At 35.2% G+C, this 20,201-nt stretch overlaps 3 protein-coding genes across 9 annotated transcripts; 2 read left to right on the forward strand and 1 right to left on the reverse strand.

Annotated features, from left to right (window-relative positions):
• The first annotated feature begins 1,843 nt into the window (after positions 1 to 1,843).
• Positions 1,844 to 5,207, forward strand: LOC121980854 (asparagine--tRNA ligase, cytoplasmic 1-like). The gene is made up of 6 exons (XM_042533100.1): positions 1,844 to 2,419; positions 2,640 to 3,230; positions 3,457 to 3,707; positions 3,779 to 3,908; positions 4,088 to 4,146; positions 4,812 to 5,207. The coding sequence occupies exons 1-6, from the start codon at positions 1,934 to 1,936 to the stop codon at positions 4,993 to 4,995; spliced, it is 1,701 nt and encodes a 566-aa protein (XP_042389034.1). The 5' UTR covers positions 1,844 to 1,933; the 3' UTR covers positions 4,996 to 5,207.
• Positions 5,208 to 6,586: 1,379 nt separating this feature from the next.
• LOC122042466 lies at positions 6,587 to 7,666 on the forward strand. The gene has a single exon (XM_042602612.1). The coding sequence runs from the start codon at positions 6,587 to 6,589 to the stop codon at positions 7,664 to 7,666; it is 1,080 nt and encodes a 359-aa protein (XP_042458546.1).
• A 2,590-nt stretch (positions 7,667 to 10,256) lies between these two features.
• On the reverse strand, positions 10,257 to 20,192 carry LOC121980858 (protein LAZ1-like). 7 transcript variants are annotated; one of them, XM_042533139.1, is made up of 10 exons: positions 20,040 to 20,192; positions 19,773 to 19,959; positions 19,415 to 19,605; positions 19,277 to 19,333; positions 17,317 to 17,425; positions 14,254 to 14,438; positions 14,087 to 14,175; positions 12,618 to 12,879; positions 11,956 to 12,207; positions 10,257 to 10,943 (listed from the first exon to the last, which is right to left on the reverse strand). In XM_042533139.1, the coding sequence occupies exons 3-10, from the start codon at positions 19,562 to 19,564 to the stop codon at positions 10,593 to 10,595; spliced, it is 1,455 nt and encodes a 484-aa protein (XP_042389073.1). In that variant the 5' UTR covers positions 19,565 to 19,605; positions 19,773 to 19,959; positions 20,040 to 20,192; the 3' UTR covers positions 10,257 to 10,592. The 7 variants fall into 7 exon arrangements, with proteins under 7 accessions (XP_042389073.1, XP_042389056.1, XP_042389065.1 ...); XM_042533122.1 differs by having other exon boundaries at positions 19,415 to 19,628; XM_042533131.1 differs by lacking the exon at positions 19,773 to 19,959 and having other exon boundaries at positions 20,002 to 20,173.
• Between the last annotated feature and the right edge of the window lie 9 nt (positions 20,193 to 20,201).

A 20,201-nucleotide genomic window follows, 5' to 3' on the forward strand; every position in this document is an offset into this window, starting at 1 on the left:
TACTAGTCAAATTATATTTAGTCAATAATTTAAATTTTTAGATTTAATTAATAATTTTTAATAGATTAAAGTCTACATCATTTTCATTTTTTACACTTGTTAAATTTAATTGATAATTTTAATTTCTTACAATTAAAATTAGATTTGGTTAATAATTTATTTTTATTTTTTTATTAAAATTTAATTAGTAATTTTTAACTTTTTACTGGTAAAAATTTAATTTACTAATCAAAATTAAGTTTTGTTAATAAATTAAAAATATTTATGAGTTATATTTAATTGATATTTTTTATAAAAATTTAATATTACACTATTATTTTTTTCTAAATTTTATTTTTTTCTATTTTATCTACTCTTTCATTATATTTTTAAAAAAATTTATTTTTCTTTCAATTTTCTTAATAATTTATCAAAATTAAAATTAATAAAAAGATAATTTAATTTACGAAGCTCCCTCCAATATTCAAGAAAAAATCTATTTTGCGTAATGACTATATTTAGTACTCGAACATATTTCTCTAGGTTACATACAATAATTTTATTGTTGTGTCAAGACTTTTTTTCTCAAAGTTAAAATTGATTGATATTTTTTTAAATAACAATTAAAATACATATTAATAATATTATAATAATTTATTACTCGTTTTCAAATTAGTTAACATAAATATTTTTTATATTTTAAATTTTACTAATAAAGAAGTGAAGTTTGACACAAGATAAATTATTGATAAGTGACATAGTTTGTCACTACTTCTAATTGTATAAATTATTATTGGCAATATATGAAATTGTTCTTTTAAATTTTACTAATAAAATTAAATGTCACCCCGGGATATGGTTGGTTGGCTAATGCACAATGGGCAAGGGGTTGAATCTCGATAAAGTCGAGAAAAATATCCTTCCTACAATAGTCAACTACAACTTTCTGATTTATCTCCTCATAGATGATTGTAAGATTGACAACTTCTTCTTTTTACTATAACTAATAAAATTAAACATCTCTAATAATATTTATTTTAAAAAAATATTAAAGTCTTATTTTTTTTTCTACCTAGGGCCTCAAAAAGGATTGAGACGGCCCTGTAACCATATAATACTCTTGTACCAACCTCTCGCACTTACCTGTCTCACTCGCTAAGGGATGAGTTCATAAGCAGATTGGTTTCAATGTATAATTTTGAATCCACACATTCCTTTGATAGCAACAATCCACAGACTTCTTAATGGTTTTGCATTCACAGCACAATCATTTTGGACCTTTTTCTGTAGCTTTTGCAAAAGGAAAAAAAAAATACTGAAGAGAAAGGTTCCAGGAGATTTTCTGGTACAAACTTGTGGGTTCTTGTCCACTGGTATTCAGAGCCCTGTTTTTGGACAGTAAGCAAGTTTCAACTGATACCAGCAATGATCGTTAGTCTTCGAATAAGTATTCTTATTTTATTTGTTTTTGTTCTTTCTCAATATTTCGTTTCATAAATGAAAGTCAAATTTCTATTTCCGTAGGACAATAACAATTTTGTAAATTTTGTAAATTTGAGTAACTTCCTTTTATCTTCTTCCCTAACTTAATTCGCCCTCTACCGTTGATGCTACATTTTGTAACGCACCAACATCTGCTGTCGCAACGTTAAGGCAGCAGCAATTAAATCTGACGTTAATCGCAATGAAATTGCTGATCACCCGTAAACAAATTGAAAGGAAAAAATGTGTTTCTAAATTTTTGTTTGGGAATATGTGCAGTGAATCACGTGGACGAAGTTAATTGGGACGGGGCGAGGATCCACCCAAGTCATGACTCATGAGTAGCATTCTATTCCCCTTCACCTAATATGTGTCGTAGTATCTAAAAAGGTCTCTTTGCCGCAACAGATTTCTCACTGCGTTATTCATATCCTACCAAAACCCTAGCCGCCATTCCTCTGCTTGACTCGAAATGGACGCCGTCGCCGATCGACCCGATCCACCTGTGCGCGAGATGGAGGCGGCCTCCCTCTCGATTGACCCCGCGCTGGAGCCCGCCCGCCCCCGCACCTTCATCAAGTCGATCGTCTCCGGCGAGGTCGGGGTCCTCGTCGGTCAGAAGGTCGTCGTCGGCGGTTGGGTCAAGACAGGGCGCGAGCAGGGGAAGGGTTCCTTTGCGTTCCTCGAGCTCAATGATGGCTCCTGCCTCTCGAACCTCCAGGTGATCGTCGACGCGGCCGTGTACCCTTTGTCCGAGCTGGTGCCCACCGGCACCTCCGTGCTGGTCGAGGGCGAGCTCAAGAAGCCGCCCGAGGGAACCAAGCAGAGAGTCGAGCTTAGGGTGGAGAAGGTACTGGAGATTGGGCCCGTGGATCCGGCGAAGTACCCGCTCCCCAAGACGCGGCTTACTCTCGAATTTCTTCGCGATTTCATGCATCTCCGTGCCCGTACCAACACGGTATCCTGTCTTCTTTTATATCCTGTCTTTGTGTATACTCGAGTATATAAAATGGTAACCATTTGAATGCACATAAAGGCTATCATATTAAGCAGAAAGCACAATTTTTTCCTAAAAATCAAATCCACTATCTTTCGGTGTCAAGACACAATGCTTGTTGTCTACTTTAACTATTTCCATTTTGATGTTATTGTTACCTCTTCTTTACAAATTGTTCTAGATATCCGCAATTGCCCGAATTCGGGATGAGCTGGCTTATGCAACCCATACATTCTTCAGGCAAAATGGATTTCGGTACATACATACTCCTATAATTACCACAAGTGATTGTGAGGGAGCTGGCGAGATGTTCCAAGTTACCACACTCTTTAGTGACGCTGAGAAGTTGGAGAAAGAGTTGCAACAGAATCCTCCACCATCAGAATCTGATGTTGAGGCTGCTAAGCTTCTTGTCAAAGAGAAAGGAGAGGTCGTCTCGCTGCTAAAATCATCAAAAGCTAGCAAGGAAGAGATTGTTGCCTCTGTTGCTGAACTAAACAAAGCAAAGGAAAATGCATCAAAGCTTGAAGAAAGATATAATTTGAAACCCGGGCTTCCTCGGAAGGATGACAAGATTGACTATGCACGTGACTTTTTTGGGAGACAAGCTTTTCTTACAGTATCTGGCCAGCTTCAGGTTGAGACATATGCTTGTGCTCTTGGAAACGTGTATACCTTTGGACCAACTTTTCGAGCAGAACACTCCCACACATCACGCCATTTGGCCGAATTTTGGATGGTTGAGCCAGAGATAGCATTTGCCAATCTGGAGGTATTGTATTTTAACAATTTGGTATGATGTTTTTGTAGCCTAGTGTGAATCAGTAGGCTTGGTACATAAACCTGATATTTGTTTTGATTTCTGTTTGTTGCTTATTTTTGTAGTAAAAGTTATATATAGAATCTAGATTCTAGTCAACACTATATGAATTGTTTTAGAGATCTGTATTTAGAAGTTGAAACTTTCATGTAAGTTCTACATAATTTCTTATCTGCAGGATGATATGAACTATGCTGAGAACTATGTGAAGTTTCTTTGCCAATGGTTACTTGATAATTGTCGGGAAGACATGGAATTTATGGTCAAGAACTATGATAAGACGGCTATAGAGCGTTTAGAGCTTGTTTCATCAATGCCGTTTGAACGCATTTCATACACCAAGGCTGTGCAGCTTCTAGTCAATGTGACAGACAGGAAGTTTGAGAACAAGGTGGAATGGGGAATTGATTTAGCATCAGAGCATGAAAGGTACTCCAAGCATATTTGTAGTTGTCCTGGAAATATTATGGTTTGAGTTAATGATCTGTTTTATTATTTAGGTATTTGACAGAGGTGATATTCAAGAAGCCAGTCATTGTATATAACTATCCAAAAGGCATTAAAGCATTTTATATGAGGCTCAATGATGATAAAAAAACAGTAGCTGCTATGGATGTGCTTGTGCCCAAGGTATGCCTTTCTTCTATTGCATTTTTTCTTCTAAGACAAACTTGTCCTAATCTTACCTTGTGGCTTCCATCCATATTGTTTATTTATTTTTTCTTTCCTCGCTTAATTTCTGTTTCTGATACAATTTCCAAAAGTAATGCTTCAAGATGTCATATGACTCATAAATTTCTTGTTTGAAGGTTGGTGAGCTAATTGGCGGAAGCCAAAGAGAGGAGCGTTTAGAGATTCTCATTAAAAGGTACATGCAATTAGATTTAAATATTTAGTTTTATTTGGTTGTGGTAAACTTGCATTCGATTTTATTTATGGATGTATGCATTTGATGGTTGTCGGTGGATTTAACCAGTCATGTTGGATAGATGACTGGTTAAAGGGATATTTTTTAATATAGAAATTACTTAAACTGTTCTTAAAGAAATTCAAAATTTTATGCAAAATTAGAATATCCATTCAAATTTCTTTCTCCATATAATTTCCTTCATATTGTTCATCAAACTCGGGAAAAAACTCCTTCCATCCCTTGGCCACTTGGCAATCGGCTATAAGTTGATCCTGTGATTTATCTCCGTTCATATAATCTTGGGATGGACTGTGAGGGACGTCTGGAATGAGTGTAATTACCTTTTATTACAGCCAAACTCTTAAGTTTAATGCTTTGTTGTTCTCTGGAAGTAAGCTGCACAAGGTGTGTGTCTTGTAAACTTATACAAGTGACATATAATTTCATCATGTTATCTGTTCTGACTGGATTCTTCACAGAAGTCATGTTTTAGAAATTTGAAACGTGTAGTATTATTGCACATTGTCAGTATATTCTTCCTCTTTTAGTTTGTTTACTTGTTCTCTACATTATCCTGTCTACCGAACTCTACTTGGACTTATTTCATTCATCTGCTTTTTCAGAATTGAAGATTCAGGGTTGCCTCTTGAGCCCTATGAATGGTACCTCGATCTCCGACGTTTTGGCACTGTTAAGCACAGTGGATTTGGCTTAGGTTTTGAGCGCATGCTCCTTTTTGCCACTGGCATAGACAACATCAGAGACGTTATCCCATTTCCAAGATACCCGGGAAGGGCTGATCTTTGATTATTCTATTGGTTCTATCATTACTGCCTATTCTTATGCTATTTAAAAGGTTGGATCTTATTTGTGCCTAGGATAGTGAATTCTCATACTAAACCTTAGCACAGATTTTGCATCTTCATATCAATTTCGATATAGCTTATCTTTTCTGATAGCGTTGGATTCTCATGTGGTGTTTAATTCAAGCTTTATCAAAGTCCAAAGTTCGTCATCTATATCTGTGCTGCATGAGTGCTTGCATCTTCTGTGCCACAAGCTTAGTCATGTAACTTCAAGCTGCTCGATACTTTAAAATCATCAAAGCATACTCAAGCTACTTTATTTCCGTTATATTAATTCGAGTAGAGATTATATGTGTTTTTTTTAATCACAATGAATTAGGTTTTTAAATCAAATTTATCTTAATAGAAATGCTCAAACTAATTAATTCTTATGCTTGCAGATTTATATAGTAATTTTTGTTGAAATTATCACATAAAATTAAGAAACTAATCATAATAAAATAAGCTTCTTGCGTAATATATGAACAAAATTTAAAATTAAACTGGACAGTTTAAACTTTTGGTAGGATAAATGAATGGAGAAATAAAATGCTAAGAATTTATGACAAAGTAATTATGGAATGCCCTTTTGAAGTTCTGTAGAAAAAAATGGAATTCTATTTGACCTTTTATTGAAATGCTTCTGTCTATTTAGTATTTAATGATCCAACGGCAAAAGAGACCTAAAAAGTAAATATATATGGAAAGAGATTTTTTTGCTAAATTAACACAAATAAAATTGGGCAAAAGTTAGGAGGGCTTTTTTCCCGTCGAAATCATAACATTTCATTTTGACTTTTTATCACAAGGATAAGTCATATATAATTACTCACTTATTTTTTTAATATTGTATTATTTGTATTATTATCATCTGTTTAAATTTTGGAGTCGGTCAGGTACATTGTATAGCTATGATTTTTTAATTGTTACACTACATAGTTAATATGTTCAAAAATATTCTGTTTCGTAATTGTTACAATACGTCCAACTAATTCCAAATTTAAGTGAGAGATCTAGGCAAAAAATAATAATAAATATAATATTAAAAAATAATTAAGTAATTATATAACAATGGAATTAGAAATTCTTTTGATTATAAAGTGGAGATCAGAGATCATAAAAATTGAATCAATTCATGGTCCAATCTTTATATTGATAGAGAGTAATGACCTCCTAAATGATCTTCCACCAATCCTCTTGTCCCGTCCAGAAACGAATCAAGACAAAAGAACTAGAGGATCCGGTCCCATAAAAGGGCGCCATGATTTAAAACAAAAAGAAATGTCATTTTCATTTTTATCCAATAAAATTTAGATTTCACGGGATTTAATTTTGACTTTTTATTTATTTTTAATTCAAGTATTAAGTTGTTACCATTTGATTAATTCCGAAGGTGGACGGTGTGATCCCGTCATTAGGTAAATTCAGCAAGCATGGATCACGATGAACAGTCCAAGTCCATATCACGAGTGCTTTAATCGCGCGGACGTTTGATACTGCTAAAGAATGAAACCGTCGTTGCACCGTGCCTCCGCGCTAGTTCAAGACTCGTTATGAAATCAGAAATAAATAAAGTCAATTCCAAGTGGATTGATCCTCCGGCTCCTCCCTCGCCTCTTCTTCTTTTTAAGCTTTGGCGAGGGATTTGGAACTCAACTAAACAGGCCATTCTTCTTTTCTATTTTAGAATCGATGCCATTCAAGTTAAGCCATTCAGCGCGATCACTTCAAATCCGATGAGAGACGCGGTCGCCTGCTTCGGCCACCAAGCCGTCAAGGTCGTTGAATCCACCTGCTCCGGCGGCGGGCTCACCTCCTCCTTCCACCGCCCCTCTCCGCCCCCGCCGGAGAACACCGTCTCCTTCTCCTACCGCGCCTCCCTCTCCTCCCGCAAGCAGCTCCTCATCGACCTCACCTGGCGCCGGATTCCATCCGGCGACGCCTCCCTCGCCGTCGCCGTCGATCTGGAGGGCTCCTCCTCCGCTGCCTCTCACCGCGTGACCCTGCGCAAGAAGGGGAGCCGGGCGTTCTGCGCAGGGACCGTCGCCTGTTCGATCCACTGGGACGTCTCCGCCGCCAAGTACGACGGCGCGGCGCCGGATCCGGCGAAGGACTTCTACCTTGTGATGGTCGCCGACCAGGAGCTGGTCCTCCGGCTCGGAGATCTGAGCGGGCATATCGTCGAACGCCTGCCGCGCGCGGTCGAGCACCGCGCTGTACTCTACGCCCGGCGCGAGCGGGTGTTCGGCGCCACACATCACTCGACCAAGGCGATTTTCCGCGACGGCGGCCGCGAGCACGAGGTGATGGTGCGGTGCAAAGGGCCCGCAGGAGGCGACGGCGAGCTATACTTCTGCGTCGATCGGAAGAGGTTAATCGACGTGAGGGAGGTGAAATTGAACTTCAGGGGAAACCGGTCGATTTACCTCGACGGATCGGTGATCGACGTGCTGTGGGACGTGCACGACTGGTGGTTCCGTGGATCGTCCCCCGCCGCCTCATCCGCTGCCAGCGGCGGCGCAAACTTCATGTTCCGGACGAGGAGCGCGAGGGAGAGCACGCTGTGGTGGGAGACGGAGGCGGCCAAAGGTGCGCCTCAATTCACTCTCTTGATCCAGGTTTTCAAGAACTGATCTGGATTCCCTGTAATTTCATCTTTTAGATTTCTGTAGCTTCTCATTAACAAAATTTCCTCTCGTTTTTTCTTCAACGTTTTTTGCGTATAAATCAGAAACAAAAATGAAGCTAGATAAATTTCAAAGATCACACCTTTTGTTTTGTTTTGTTTTTCCCCTAAATCAATTTTTCCATTAAAGAGATGGAAACGTTGTGATGCAGAATAGTGTTCCTTGGAATCATCTGTGTTCTTTCAGAGAAATTATTTGCACAAAAACACAAAATTATTTCTCTGCTTCAAGTATGACTCAAGATTGTGATGGATCAGTTGACTTTCCTAGGTTCTTAATTTATCCGAAGACGGCCTTGAAGTCAATTTTGTTGTTGTCGAGTTTGTCTTGACACAGATCTACATCAGTTAAAGTGAATCGATCATATTTACTTTGACGCTTAGCGTACAATACATGGTGCAGCGACGAGACCTTCTCAATTTCTCATCAAATCCTAATTTTGATGGATTAATGAATAAATTTATCTTAGGTTGATGAGTATTTGATTATAAATGATTTCTGATTTATCTTAATGCTCTATGAAAAACTTCTATATGTCGAATCCGTCATCCTAAAATTAGTCGACATAAACTTGTTATCTGATATCAACTAAAAAAATAATAATAATTCTCTTTTCGATGCTTTCATGGATCAAGTTGGTACTTAAGTAGTAAATTGTCACATGAGATAGAGATAGTCAGATAGAATTCTCGTGATTTATTTTATTCATCTCGTTGTGGGGCTAACGGTGAGAGATACTTGGGGTGAGTAAGACATCTTATGCCACTAATAATTTCTATAAGTTCTCGGGCCATAGTGTAATGGTAAAAATATTTGGTAAATATTCAGAGGATCACGGGATAATCTCAGCTAGAGCATGCTTATGTTCTATTTTGATGGAAAATCATGGAACACAAAACAAAATATGATTAATCATGATTAATCATGAGCCTGTGGACTTACAATGGAGCAATCGTGTTACGAGTCATGGATGAGTACACAAGTGGAGCATGATTTTCTTCAACGAAATGCGATCTATGAAGGTCGGCTACCCGTGCCCAATAATATGATCATTTCTTGGATTTACTTTAAAAACTAATAAATTTTTTTTATGGAGTCGGACTGATTGTTACATGATTTATTGATTCAAAAAATTAGATATCTAGATTATATATAGAAAAAAAAAATTAATAGTCTTTATGAGCCCTGATTCAATCTTGACACTGCACTTCTTAAATTTATTTGATGCATAAAATATAAAATTAGATTCTCTATTCTAGAATTAGTCGGATGGTAACATCTGAATAACTCACCTTTTTTTTTGTTTTTACTAATAGTCTTTGTAATCCTCTCCCCTTTATTTTCCCTTTTGTTCAAAGAAAAAAAAATTCTGAATTGTGATGATTTCAAATTTGCCTAACTTCACTCAATAATGAAGGAATTTGAACTATATTAGCTTCAGGGCTTGACACAGATTATAAATATATGGTATTTTATTTGAATCGAACATAGGTCGATCCTAGGGTTTTACCATTTGTAGAGACTCCATCATGCATTTGTACTCTTGTTGAACCCCTCTCTATACGACGTGGGATCATTGTAGGGATGGTTTACATGGCAGTTCCATATTTTATTGAACCTAGGTGGTATTGTGCCGAAAACTAAGCAATAAAGAAAGCTATGGTGACTATAAAACTTGTTCAAGACCATTTTCAGATAAGTTAAAATTGAGCAGATCGAATTGAACAAATTGGAAATCGAACAGATTAAAATTTTTTTGATCAAATTTTCCTAAAAAATCGAACAAAGCAAACCGATTAAATATCGATGAATTCTATTTTTGACTAAATTAATAAAAAATTTAAAATCAAATTAATCAAATTTAGATTTTATTTAATTAATTATATTTTTTTAAAAATAATTAAATTAATATCATTATTCTATTTAACCGAATTATAAATTTTAAAATCAAAATAAATTAATCAAAATCGAACCAAATTTAATAAAAATATAAAAGTTAAATTAATCAAAATTTCTAAATTCAATCGGTCCAATTATTTCAATTTTATAGAATTATTCAATTTTATAGAATTTTTATTCGCTCCTATTTCTCATGACTTATATTCGTGCTCTCTATTTGACTGCTTCATTTGATTTTTTAGTCGAAATTGAGTCTATTTTTCCAAACATCAAGGTAAATTTGTCATAATGCAGGAAACATAATAAAATGAATCGACTGTGATGCCAAATACCAAGGTCTCTAAATGTTTTTTCAACAAATTGCATTGTGATCTTGCTCTAGGTTTTTGAGTTTGTAAGATCAAACAGAATGCAGATCTTAATTCTAATGTTCCTAATTACTGACATAGAATACATAGAAGAGAAAAAAAAAATCACAAAATTACAAAGAAAACTCCATCATCTGTTTATAAATATCTAAATCCCTTTTTCTCCCTTGTATATTTCATCCAAGTAATCTAAGAAGCAGCTAAAAGCAAACAATAACTGTAAAAAAAAAGGATGTTAAAAAAAAAACGAAGCTCACAACAGTGACAAATTTAAAAAATCCATGGAATAAATATTTCTATTATAGGAAAGGGAGTATGTTGATTCAAGTGCTGGTATAATATACATCAAAAGATTCGAAAGGTGAATTCTTTGGGCCTTGACGACACTTTAAGATTACGTTCATTGGTGCCAGATTTCTGAGTGAGATGGGCTGTACCTTTTCACTTAAGCCATCCAAGGAAACAGGAAGAGTTCTTGTTGTAATGAAAAATGCTTCTTCCATTTTATCCCGAGAATGGTGCCATTTTGTTTCATATGTTACTTTGCGCATCTCAGAGACAGATAATTTGAGTTCTTGGCATATGCAAACAAAGGAATTGGTTCCTCAGTCCCTAGTGATCCACCTGCCTCCATGCACCTCAAACCTACCATGGCCAGTATCACTGTTTTCTCCGCCACTCTCTGCACTTCTATATCCGGATTTCCTTAGTTGCCTTCTTCCTTTCTTACCTGTACTGTCGCTAACACTTCCATTTAAGAGCGGATCATCGATTCCACGAACTTGGCTAGTTGGCAAAGATGAACCTATGCTACTGTCATCCTTGCTTTTTAACTTACCCTTTTCATGCTTTCTTATGTTCTCTGAAATTTTGTGTAGCTTCTTGTTGAAATTTTTCATACCCTTCCCCATGGGTTCCACTGCATGCGTGACCGTAAACTTCAAATCATTCACAATCTGGAGAAGAAAATAGAGGATTATGTAAAAAGAACTGGCGATGATTTCATAGTACAAATTTTCTACAGAATAGGAGCTAATAAGCAGATAAGGCATCCCAATTCTAATCAGTTTTTATTGTTTCTGCACTAAAATGTGCCCTGGTTTCCTTTTCAATGATATATCTTAGGTTCGAGTGACTGCACTAACACAATGAAGTCATACCTTACCAAAAGGCTGCCTCTTCATCAAATAACAATGTGATCGCTCTCTTAGATAATATGATATTCTTGGAAAGTTCCTCAAGAAAGTTTGATGCAAGTAAACAGATGCTTGTGTGGTGCAAGTAAATAGCAAAAAATTGCGTCTACTATGCTATGATGAAATGATATCACTGCAAGGCATCTTAAAGCACTTTAGATGTTGTTAGAGTTGATTGAGTAACTACTGATCATAATAGCTTAAGCTTTTGGGATAAATGATTAGTCGACTAGCTTTAACATAGTATGGGAGTAGGAGGTTCAAGGTTCAAATCCTACATGTGTTAATACGATTTATCTATATATATGATTTAACTCAATTAGCTGATACCCACCAACACATGAATATCAAGTACTTAGGGAAAAATAATAATCTCATTCCTAATAGCTTGAGCTAGGATATGTGACTATTTAATCAACTCTAAAATATGTGTTAATCTAACAAAAAAATGTATAAACATATTTTATCATCCTATAAGTGTGTCTTTTCAACAGGGATATTGAAGTGGAAAAAGTGATGAGATGCAAGTGCTCCAAAAGATACAATCATAATAACTAGCTTTTCTTTTTTATTGTATTATGAAGATTAGTGCAGCTTTCTTCTCTTTTCTTTTCCTACTATATTTTTTCTTGAATCTGTACTTCATACATTCCTCTAAAGGATAGACTATTTCTTTGACCAAGTCAAGGTATGATCAAAATTCAAAACATTTATCAGATATAATCAACAAAAATATTGGCGAAATGTAGCAATCAGATTGAGTGTGACTTACATATTCTCCTCCTCCAACAAATACATCCCGAACACTTTCTCTAATAGCTGTGGAATTCTTGCTAGAAAGATCAGGTTGGGGCAGCCTAAGCTTTATTGGTCTCTCACTGTCCCTGACCTCGTCAGGATCTAAAGGGCAATCTAAAGATGCATAGTCTCCAAGAACAGCTACACCACCAGTAATTCGTTCACCCATTAGCTTGTACGGTTCAACAGGGAACACGTAGAGATGCACAATCGAAGCAATAAACATCTGTACTGGAATAACCACTAATCTATTAGATTCTCATCTAGATAAATAGTCCTTAATGCAGGAATTCAAATAGAAGCCTTTTGCAGATAATATGCCACCTGAAAGACAAACTTTAACAAGAATGTAAGAGCTGTGGTGGTTATGGTGATAAGAGATACGACAGATATCAACTGAAAATATACACAAAAGAACATAATATACCCATGAAAAAAACTACATAGTATTAGTCATCCCCAATCAACATCTTTCCACTCCTTAATATTTTTGACCAACAAATTTACAATAAGTATGCATGAATCAGTGTAATGGACAAAGAAAATAAACACACTGCTTCAGTGCAATTCCAGCATCTCCAATAGCATATTTGTAGACAGTGAACTTATACTAGAGTAAACATAAGACACAATTACCTCTATACAAATAATGAAGTCCTGCACACTTGATTTAAACTGCAAACTTTGTGCAATGGGGCTTTTAAATAAACCCCAACTATAAAGTAGAGCTATCGCCACACCTTGCCACCATGTTAGAAAAACTATTGATTTGAACATGAGGAACTTGGCAAGTGGCTTTATATGAGCTAGTTCATCTTTTGTAGCAGCATAAAATAAGACCAAACAATACAATGCCCAAGACTGGCTGAAATTGAGAACTACAGCCATATAGGTGTACCTACAAAATTAAAATGAGATCAGAGGATTTTTCATGTTAAATAAACACCACCAGACAAGAAAAGAAACAAAGACGTGAAGCTTTGATAGGATACATTCTGTTTCCTTTTGAAATAAAGCATCAAACTTCAGATGTTTGAATTGATGATGTACCATACCCAATTGACAATTTTCCCAAAATCTTAATGACAGGAGAGAAGAAATATTGTTTTTACACTGATGATTGGTAGTGACAATATTGGCTTTCTTTATCATGCTAAACAATGCAACTCTTATAAGTATCTATGTCACAACCGGCTTAGATGAGAAATTGACCCATTATCTTAACTGGCTCAACCACTGCTTAGATGAGAGATTGACCCATTAACTTATCTGTCTGGCCTAAAATATTTAATCCCAAGTTGACAATAGCTTATCTAAGCTTATAAAGGGTCCTATATAGCCCCACACTTAAGGCTTGGCTTCCCCTTCAAGATTAGACCCATTAATAACCTGACCGCTGGTCCAAAACGTTCAACCCCAAATTCAAAGTACTCCTTTACCTTATCTCATAAAGCTCCTCTATTAGCCCACAACTCACCATATGAGACTAAAGTTGGTTCGTACAATCCATCTCAAAACAAGTTTTATTGCATCTCTAAGGCCAATAGTTTAATTCTATCGATTCAACAACCAATATGTGACTGAAATCATATACATTTCTTTTTAAATATTATTAAAAAAAAATGAGTCCTTGGATCCCCTGATATGAACACCTACCAATCACATGGCTTCTAGAATTTTGCCATGAATGTAGACTTCTGGTCTTTTTGTTTTGTAACAGTTCGAGTTCACACGATAAAAGTTTTTTTTTTTTTTTGAAAAATATAAATTTTAACAAGTATTTTGGTTTGATGACATGCTCCATCAACCTGTTGATTTCAATTTCGCTAAATATCTACCATTGAAGGAATTATACTCCAGATTGGCTATTGATGAGGAAAAAGGAAAGGGCATTTATAAGATTTAAATATACTGCTTATAACTTACCATATAAATCAACAAGACTCTGTCAACCAACTTGAAAAAGGTAATCGATGTTCCAGCTTATACAATGATGCTTACTGATCTAAAGTGAAATACTAGTATAGTTTTAAAAATGCATAAAAAGAGACAAGTACCAAGCATATTTAATTAAGCCACAAAAACTCAACTTGGTCATGACTTACCCACATTTCCACTTAAACTCTCCTTCACAATATACTCCAAAAGCTTCAAGAACCACAGCTAAAATCGCAGTAAAAGTCTTTATTATCATCTGTATAGAATAGTCAGGAGTAGACAATAATTCACCTATCAAAAAGAGAAATCTAGCAACCATTCAGCAAAAGCTTACATATTGAACAATTCCAATCTTGATATTCTGGTAAAACCACTCGCTTAATCTCCATGGTTTCAAAAAATAGTTCATTGGAAAAGGATGCTTTATTACTCCCTTCTCAAAAGCATTCTGTAGTAAGGTTGTCTTAGAGGTGACACCACCTTGTCTGTTCAAAAATTCAATTGTTCTCTCTTCACCACCTACAATAGAGCAGGATGACAATTAGAAACAACAGCAAAATTGATGCAGTCTAAAATTTGGAAATGAATTTAGCATTTTCTTTAAAATTTTGAGTTTTAAATTTTAGCAATGATATTGAATTTTAATAATTTCTTAAATGTTTAAAGTTGTTTACATATATATTTTTTAGAAAATTCTGTTAATGTTTTTTTGGAATAAACTGGTCCTTATTTTACAAAGAATTGGTATTGTAGTTGCTTTAAAAAGGGTAGCAATCCCATGTAAGTGATCATCTTTCAGTTTAATAATACTTTCCTCTTCAGTAAGTAGAGGGAGTTTTTTTGGCAATATGATCTGTTTGTTCTCATTGAAAATCCTGTTAAGGATAGCAAAATACAAGCTCATGTCAAAACAAGACAATAGTCTGTTAAGGATGTTTTTTTTGAACATATAATGATAAGTAGGTTTAACAAAATATCAATGTTTTTAATAGGCAAAATTACATTAAAAATGGCGGTAAGCAAAAAAATCTGGCTATTCCATGCAAAAAGAGAAAAGAATGGTGCAATTTGATGATATAATTGACCAAATGCTCAATTGATATGTTCATGTTCTTGCAAAATTATCAATCTTTATGGTTACAAATGAATGTTAACAAGAAGTTGTTCAGCTAGAATTCTAAATTTTCCTTTAAGATGTCTTCCAATAAACCAAAAGAAACAATTTTCTCTCAGGCATGAAATAATTAAATCTTAGCCAATGTGAAAAAGTTCGGGCTACAACTTGAATGAGATCATGATTCAAACCGAATAAGAAATATCAAACAAGTCATCTAACTGATTAATTATGCAAAGGACTGATGAACTTGGTGAATAAAATGAATAATACAAACAGTGGCACCCGACAGGCTTCACTAGAATATTGCTAGCATTAGATTTCAATTGACATCTTAACAAATGCAAAAGCAAGAAAAAAAAAATTGTGTCTGTAAAAAAGATTTTACTGCTCAGAGACATATATTTATCTGGTATCCTACAATTTTGAGATATCACTAATGAGCTTGTTAGCTAGCAGTTCATATCAGATTCACAAACTCCAGATATCACTTAATAAATTTCAACTCAAATGAATGCATGGTTTTTCTACAGTCAAAGAACACTAAGTGTGTTTCCTACAAGAGAAGGAAACACAGACGGAAAGAAAGTGTAGTGATTTCTGCAATAACACTTTCTCCTGGAAATAGATGGAGGAAAGGAAAATACTAAGAAATCTTACCTCATTTTTTCCAATTCTGTTTCCATCCAATTTGGTGAAAAAGTTACAATTTGCATGCAATGACTTGAAAATTTTTAAATTATTTTTTAAAATATAATTTTTTATTTATGTTATTTTTTGCAAGCAAATATACTCAAGAACTTTTCTCACCCTCTTTCCAAGGAAACGGTTGGAAAAAAAACTCTATATCTTTCTTTCCACCCAAGGAACAAAAACTAGAGAAATAGTTTCCAATCCTTTCCCAAGAGATTTTTTTCACTACCCACTTTGTTTTGCTTATTGTTTCCTTCGTAGGAATATATGGTCTAAACACCACAATCAATTTATTTAGAAGCACCAAGGCGAACAACAACAAAAACTTTGATCTAATTATGAGTTGCTCTGAGCCAGATCCCATCACAGTGACTACGAGAATCTAATAGCAGATAAGCAAAAGAGACCATTTCTGTTCTGTTCTATGCTAAGTGAGGAGACACTTTGATTTGAAGTGTTAGCATATTGAGATTTCCAGCCGAACAAATCAAATAATTCATTGAAAATACAATTTGACATATAATTACTTAGAAAGAGAAAAATCACAAATAGTCTGCATTCATGAGAAATATAATCAGATTATCTACAAGGATTTTCGTTGTGATAGAAACCTACCCAGGCAAGCAACAAGGTATCTTCCGAAGCAGTACATGGCAAAGGCCTCATAACAATCTCGCAGAATCTCACAATCAACGCTGATGGACGGATTCACCAGTGATACATACTAAATGCAAATAAGAAATAATTCAGTAATGTTTTCACACAATAATGGAACACTGATTGACATATTTGACTACAAGTCAACATGTCAAATACTTCCTGGTAATGAATTAAACCAAAGGTAAAGTCCAATCTCTGGAACAAGATTATAGTCAAATTATTGAGAAAATTCCCAAGAATGAACAAGAACATCAACAACATTGAGTAAACAATATTTAACACAATTTGCTAGGGAAAACCAAATTGTACTCAACATCCTAAGAATTCCTAAGAATATGCAAATATATTTTCGCTGTGATGGCAAATTGTTTAAAGAGCCTATGTGCCATGAGAGCATCCTAAGGCTGGATTCTGATAGTAAAATAAAGCAACAACTGGGAATCTAATTATGTTTGCAAAAAAAATCAACCTGAGAATGAATCACCAACTGCTTGCTTGCCCAGAAAAAGAAATAAAACAAACAAAACAAGAAAATAACATATAGGACAAACCAAAAGTCAGACCAACAAAAACTTCAAAGAATGAAAAAAAAATATCGATGTCATAACCTAGCAATACCATGTGTGGGAAATCAATCAATAGGCATATGAGAAACGTATGTGAAGATATTTTCATTGTGATGACACACCACTTAAATAACCCACATGCTGATGTCCAAAATAAAGGAATGGTTAGAATTTTAATTATTCGGCTAAAGAATCAATCTCACAACCCACCACTAACTGCTTGTCTGGCCAGAAATGGAAAAAAAAGAATAAAACAAGAAAATAACATATAATTACTTAGAAAGAGAAAAATCACAAATAGTCTGCATTCATGAGAAATATAATCAGATTATCTACAAGGATTTTCGTTGTGATAGAAACCTACCCAGGCAAGCAACAAGGTATCTTCCGAAGCAGTACATGGCAAAGGCCTCATAACAATCTCGCAGAATCTCACAATCAACGCTGATGGACGGATTCACCAGTGATACATACTAAATGCAAATAAGAAATAATTCAGTAATGTTTTCACACAATAATGGAACACTGATTGACATATTTGACTACAAGTCAACATGTCAAATACTTCCTGGTAATGAATTAAACCAAAGGTAAAGTCCAATCTCTGGAACAAGATTATAGTCAAATTATTGAGAAAATTCCCAAGAATGAACAAGAACATCAACAACATTGAGTAAACAATATTTAACACAATTTGCTAGGGAAAACCAAATTGTACTCAACATCCTAAGAATTCCTAAGAATATGCAAATATATTTTCGCTGTGATGGCAAATTGTTTAAAGAGCCTATGTGCCATGAGAGCATCCTAAGGCTGGATTCTGATAGTAAAATAAAGCAACAACTGGGAATCTAATTATGTTTGCTAAAAAAATCAACCTGAGAATGAATCACCAACTGCTTGCTTGCCCAGAAAAAGAAATAAAACAAACAAAACAAGAAAATAACATATAGGACAAACCAAAAGTCAGACCAACAAAAACTTCAAAGAATGAAAAACAAATATCGATGTCATAACCTAGCAATACCATGTGTGGGAAATCAATCAATAGGCATATGAGAGACGTATGTGAAGATATTTTCATTGTGATGACACACCACTTAAATAACCCACATGCTGATGTCCAAAATAAAGGAATGGTTAGAATTTTAATTATTCGGCTAAAGAATCAATCTCACAACCCACCACTAACTGCTTGTCTGGCCAGAAATGGAAAAAAAAGAATAAAACAAGAAAATAACATATGGGGAAAAGACAAAAATTAGCAATGTTTCCATACAATTACACAACACGTCGGTTGATAAGTTTTACTTCAATTCAACATGTCAAATAGTTCATGGAAAATGAATCAAACATCATCAATGCGTGTTGTGAGAGAAAGGAGTACTCCATGGGTGGTAGCTTATAATTTTGAGGGAAAGCACTTGGGCCACATTCTTCGAATCAACTAGTAGTTATTGATCTAGTGAAGTTTGTTGGGAATTAGTAAATCTGTTCAATTATTATCTGACACCAATTTTAAACTAACAATTATCATTTACAAGTGTCATCAATGTAGACACCTCAATAAATTCACAAGAAAAAACAATAATCACAGACTCATCATGCTCCAAAATATCCATAAATTATACAGAACTGCCAAAAGTACTAATTTATTAAGATTCTGAGAATTCAACTTTTAAATTATTTAGAAAACACCTGACAACTATTTATTACTTTCTGCAATAATCATTTACCAGAGTTTCATAAATTGCTAAGTCCAACAAACCCTTTTTTTTTTTTTTTTACTAAAAACACTCATTGTCATTGCAAATATATATATATATATATATATATATATATATATATATATGGAAATAACTAAATGAAACTTCATCAAGGTTTCAATTTAACTAACATAAATACTAGGAGAGGAGTTTCATTATTGGCTTTCCTTTACCCTACTTCTATTAACATGGAGGCTATATCACACACAAACTAGCTTTCATTTAAGTGTTGAAGGTGTGATCATATACTATTTTACAGCCATGCTAGTGAAATATTTTACCCAGTCTCAATAATACTTATTCTTAGGAAGCATATATCACCTTAAATACAAGCACTTATCAGTAAAAGGGCTGACGGTTATGTCCAAGTTCACTTTGCAGTCAAATACTTTAGTGTGGACGTATACACTTCTTGCTCTGAAACGCAAAACGTTTTTTTTCTTTTATCGTCACAGGAAAAACCCGGGTTTCACCAATTGGTAGCTTATTAACTAAACAGCACGGTGAGGATGGATTGAGATCACCAAATTGTATTATTTTAGTGAATAAAGAACTTACCGATTCAATTGAATAGCAAGGGACCATTAATATGACACCAACTAGAAACTTCTGCTCCTGTGGCATGAAAAATAAAGTTGTAGAAAAACTATTCGAGGCAAAATCACTAAACCAGTCGAGGAAAAGACTATGTAGAACCTCTGGATTTCTGTATGAGGAGAGGTGCTGAAATAGAAGGAACATGGAGAGAAACAGCGTGATAACAACCAAGATACCACCAATAGCAGCGGCCCATCCAGGTGTGGAATAAGATAATAGATTTAAGTAGAGCTTCTCTATCAAACCCATTAGCTAAAACAACTCTCAAATGCCCTGGAATATCTCGGTCTCTGCGCATAATTCAATCAATGAGCTGCAAGAACCAGCAAACGTACTCATCAATCTTCGTAAAGTGATAGAAAAATTGTATTTTGCGACCAAAAGATCAATTCGTAAGTTTGAGCTTTGAGATTGGAACATCTGCACATATTAATCACGAGCAATAGGCTTTCAGTACCAACAAACCCCACGTCTAATCCGCGATGGCACAATCCATTTGACGGCAGATTTAACATGCGGGAACAAACGCAAGGATTTCGAGGGTGCCGTGGACCAGCAAAACTCGAGAGATTCGAGAACCAAACGGGTGCAAAGGGACCAAAGAGATCTCAAATCCAATCGAGAATGAAGAAGAACATAAAACCCTAAAAACCAAAAAGAGAAAAATAAGCAAATTTTCCAGGAACCTGGAAACCCCTTGATTGAAGAGATGGCTATAAATTACTCCAGAGCGGATCAAGAACGGTGGCGAATGAGAGGGGTTCTGAGGCTGGCGACAGAGGAGGCGGATCGAGATGGATAACGGCGAAAGGAGCGAGGCGATCGGAAGAAGAGTTCGTGCTCGAAATTTTCGATGGCGTGAGCTGGAGCGTATAGCGAGTGGAGA

The sequence above is a fragment of the Zingiber officinale genome, chromosome 1B (genome assembly GCF_018446385.1).
Source record: "Zingiber officinale cultivar Zhangliang chromosome 1B, Zo_v1.1, whole genome shotgun sequence".
Taxonomy (NCBI): domain Eukaryota; kingdom Viridiplantae; phylum Streptophyta; class Magnoliopsida; order Zingiberales; family Zingiberaceae; genus Zingiber; species Zingiber officinale.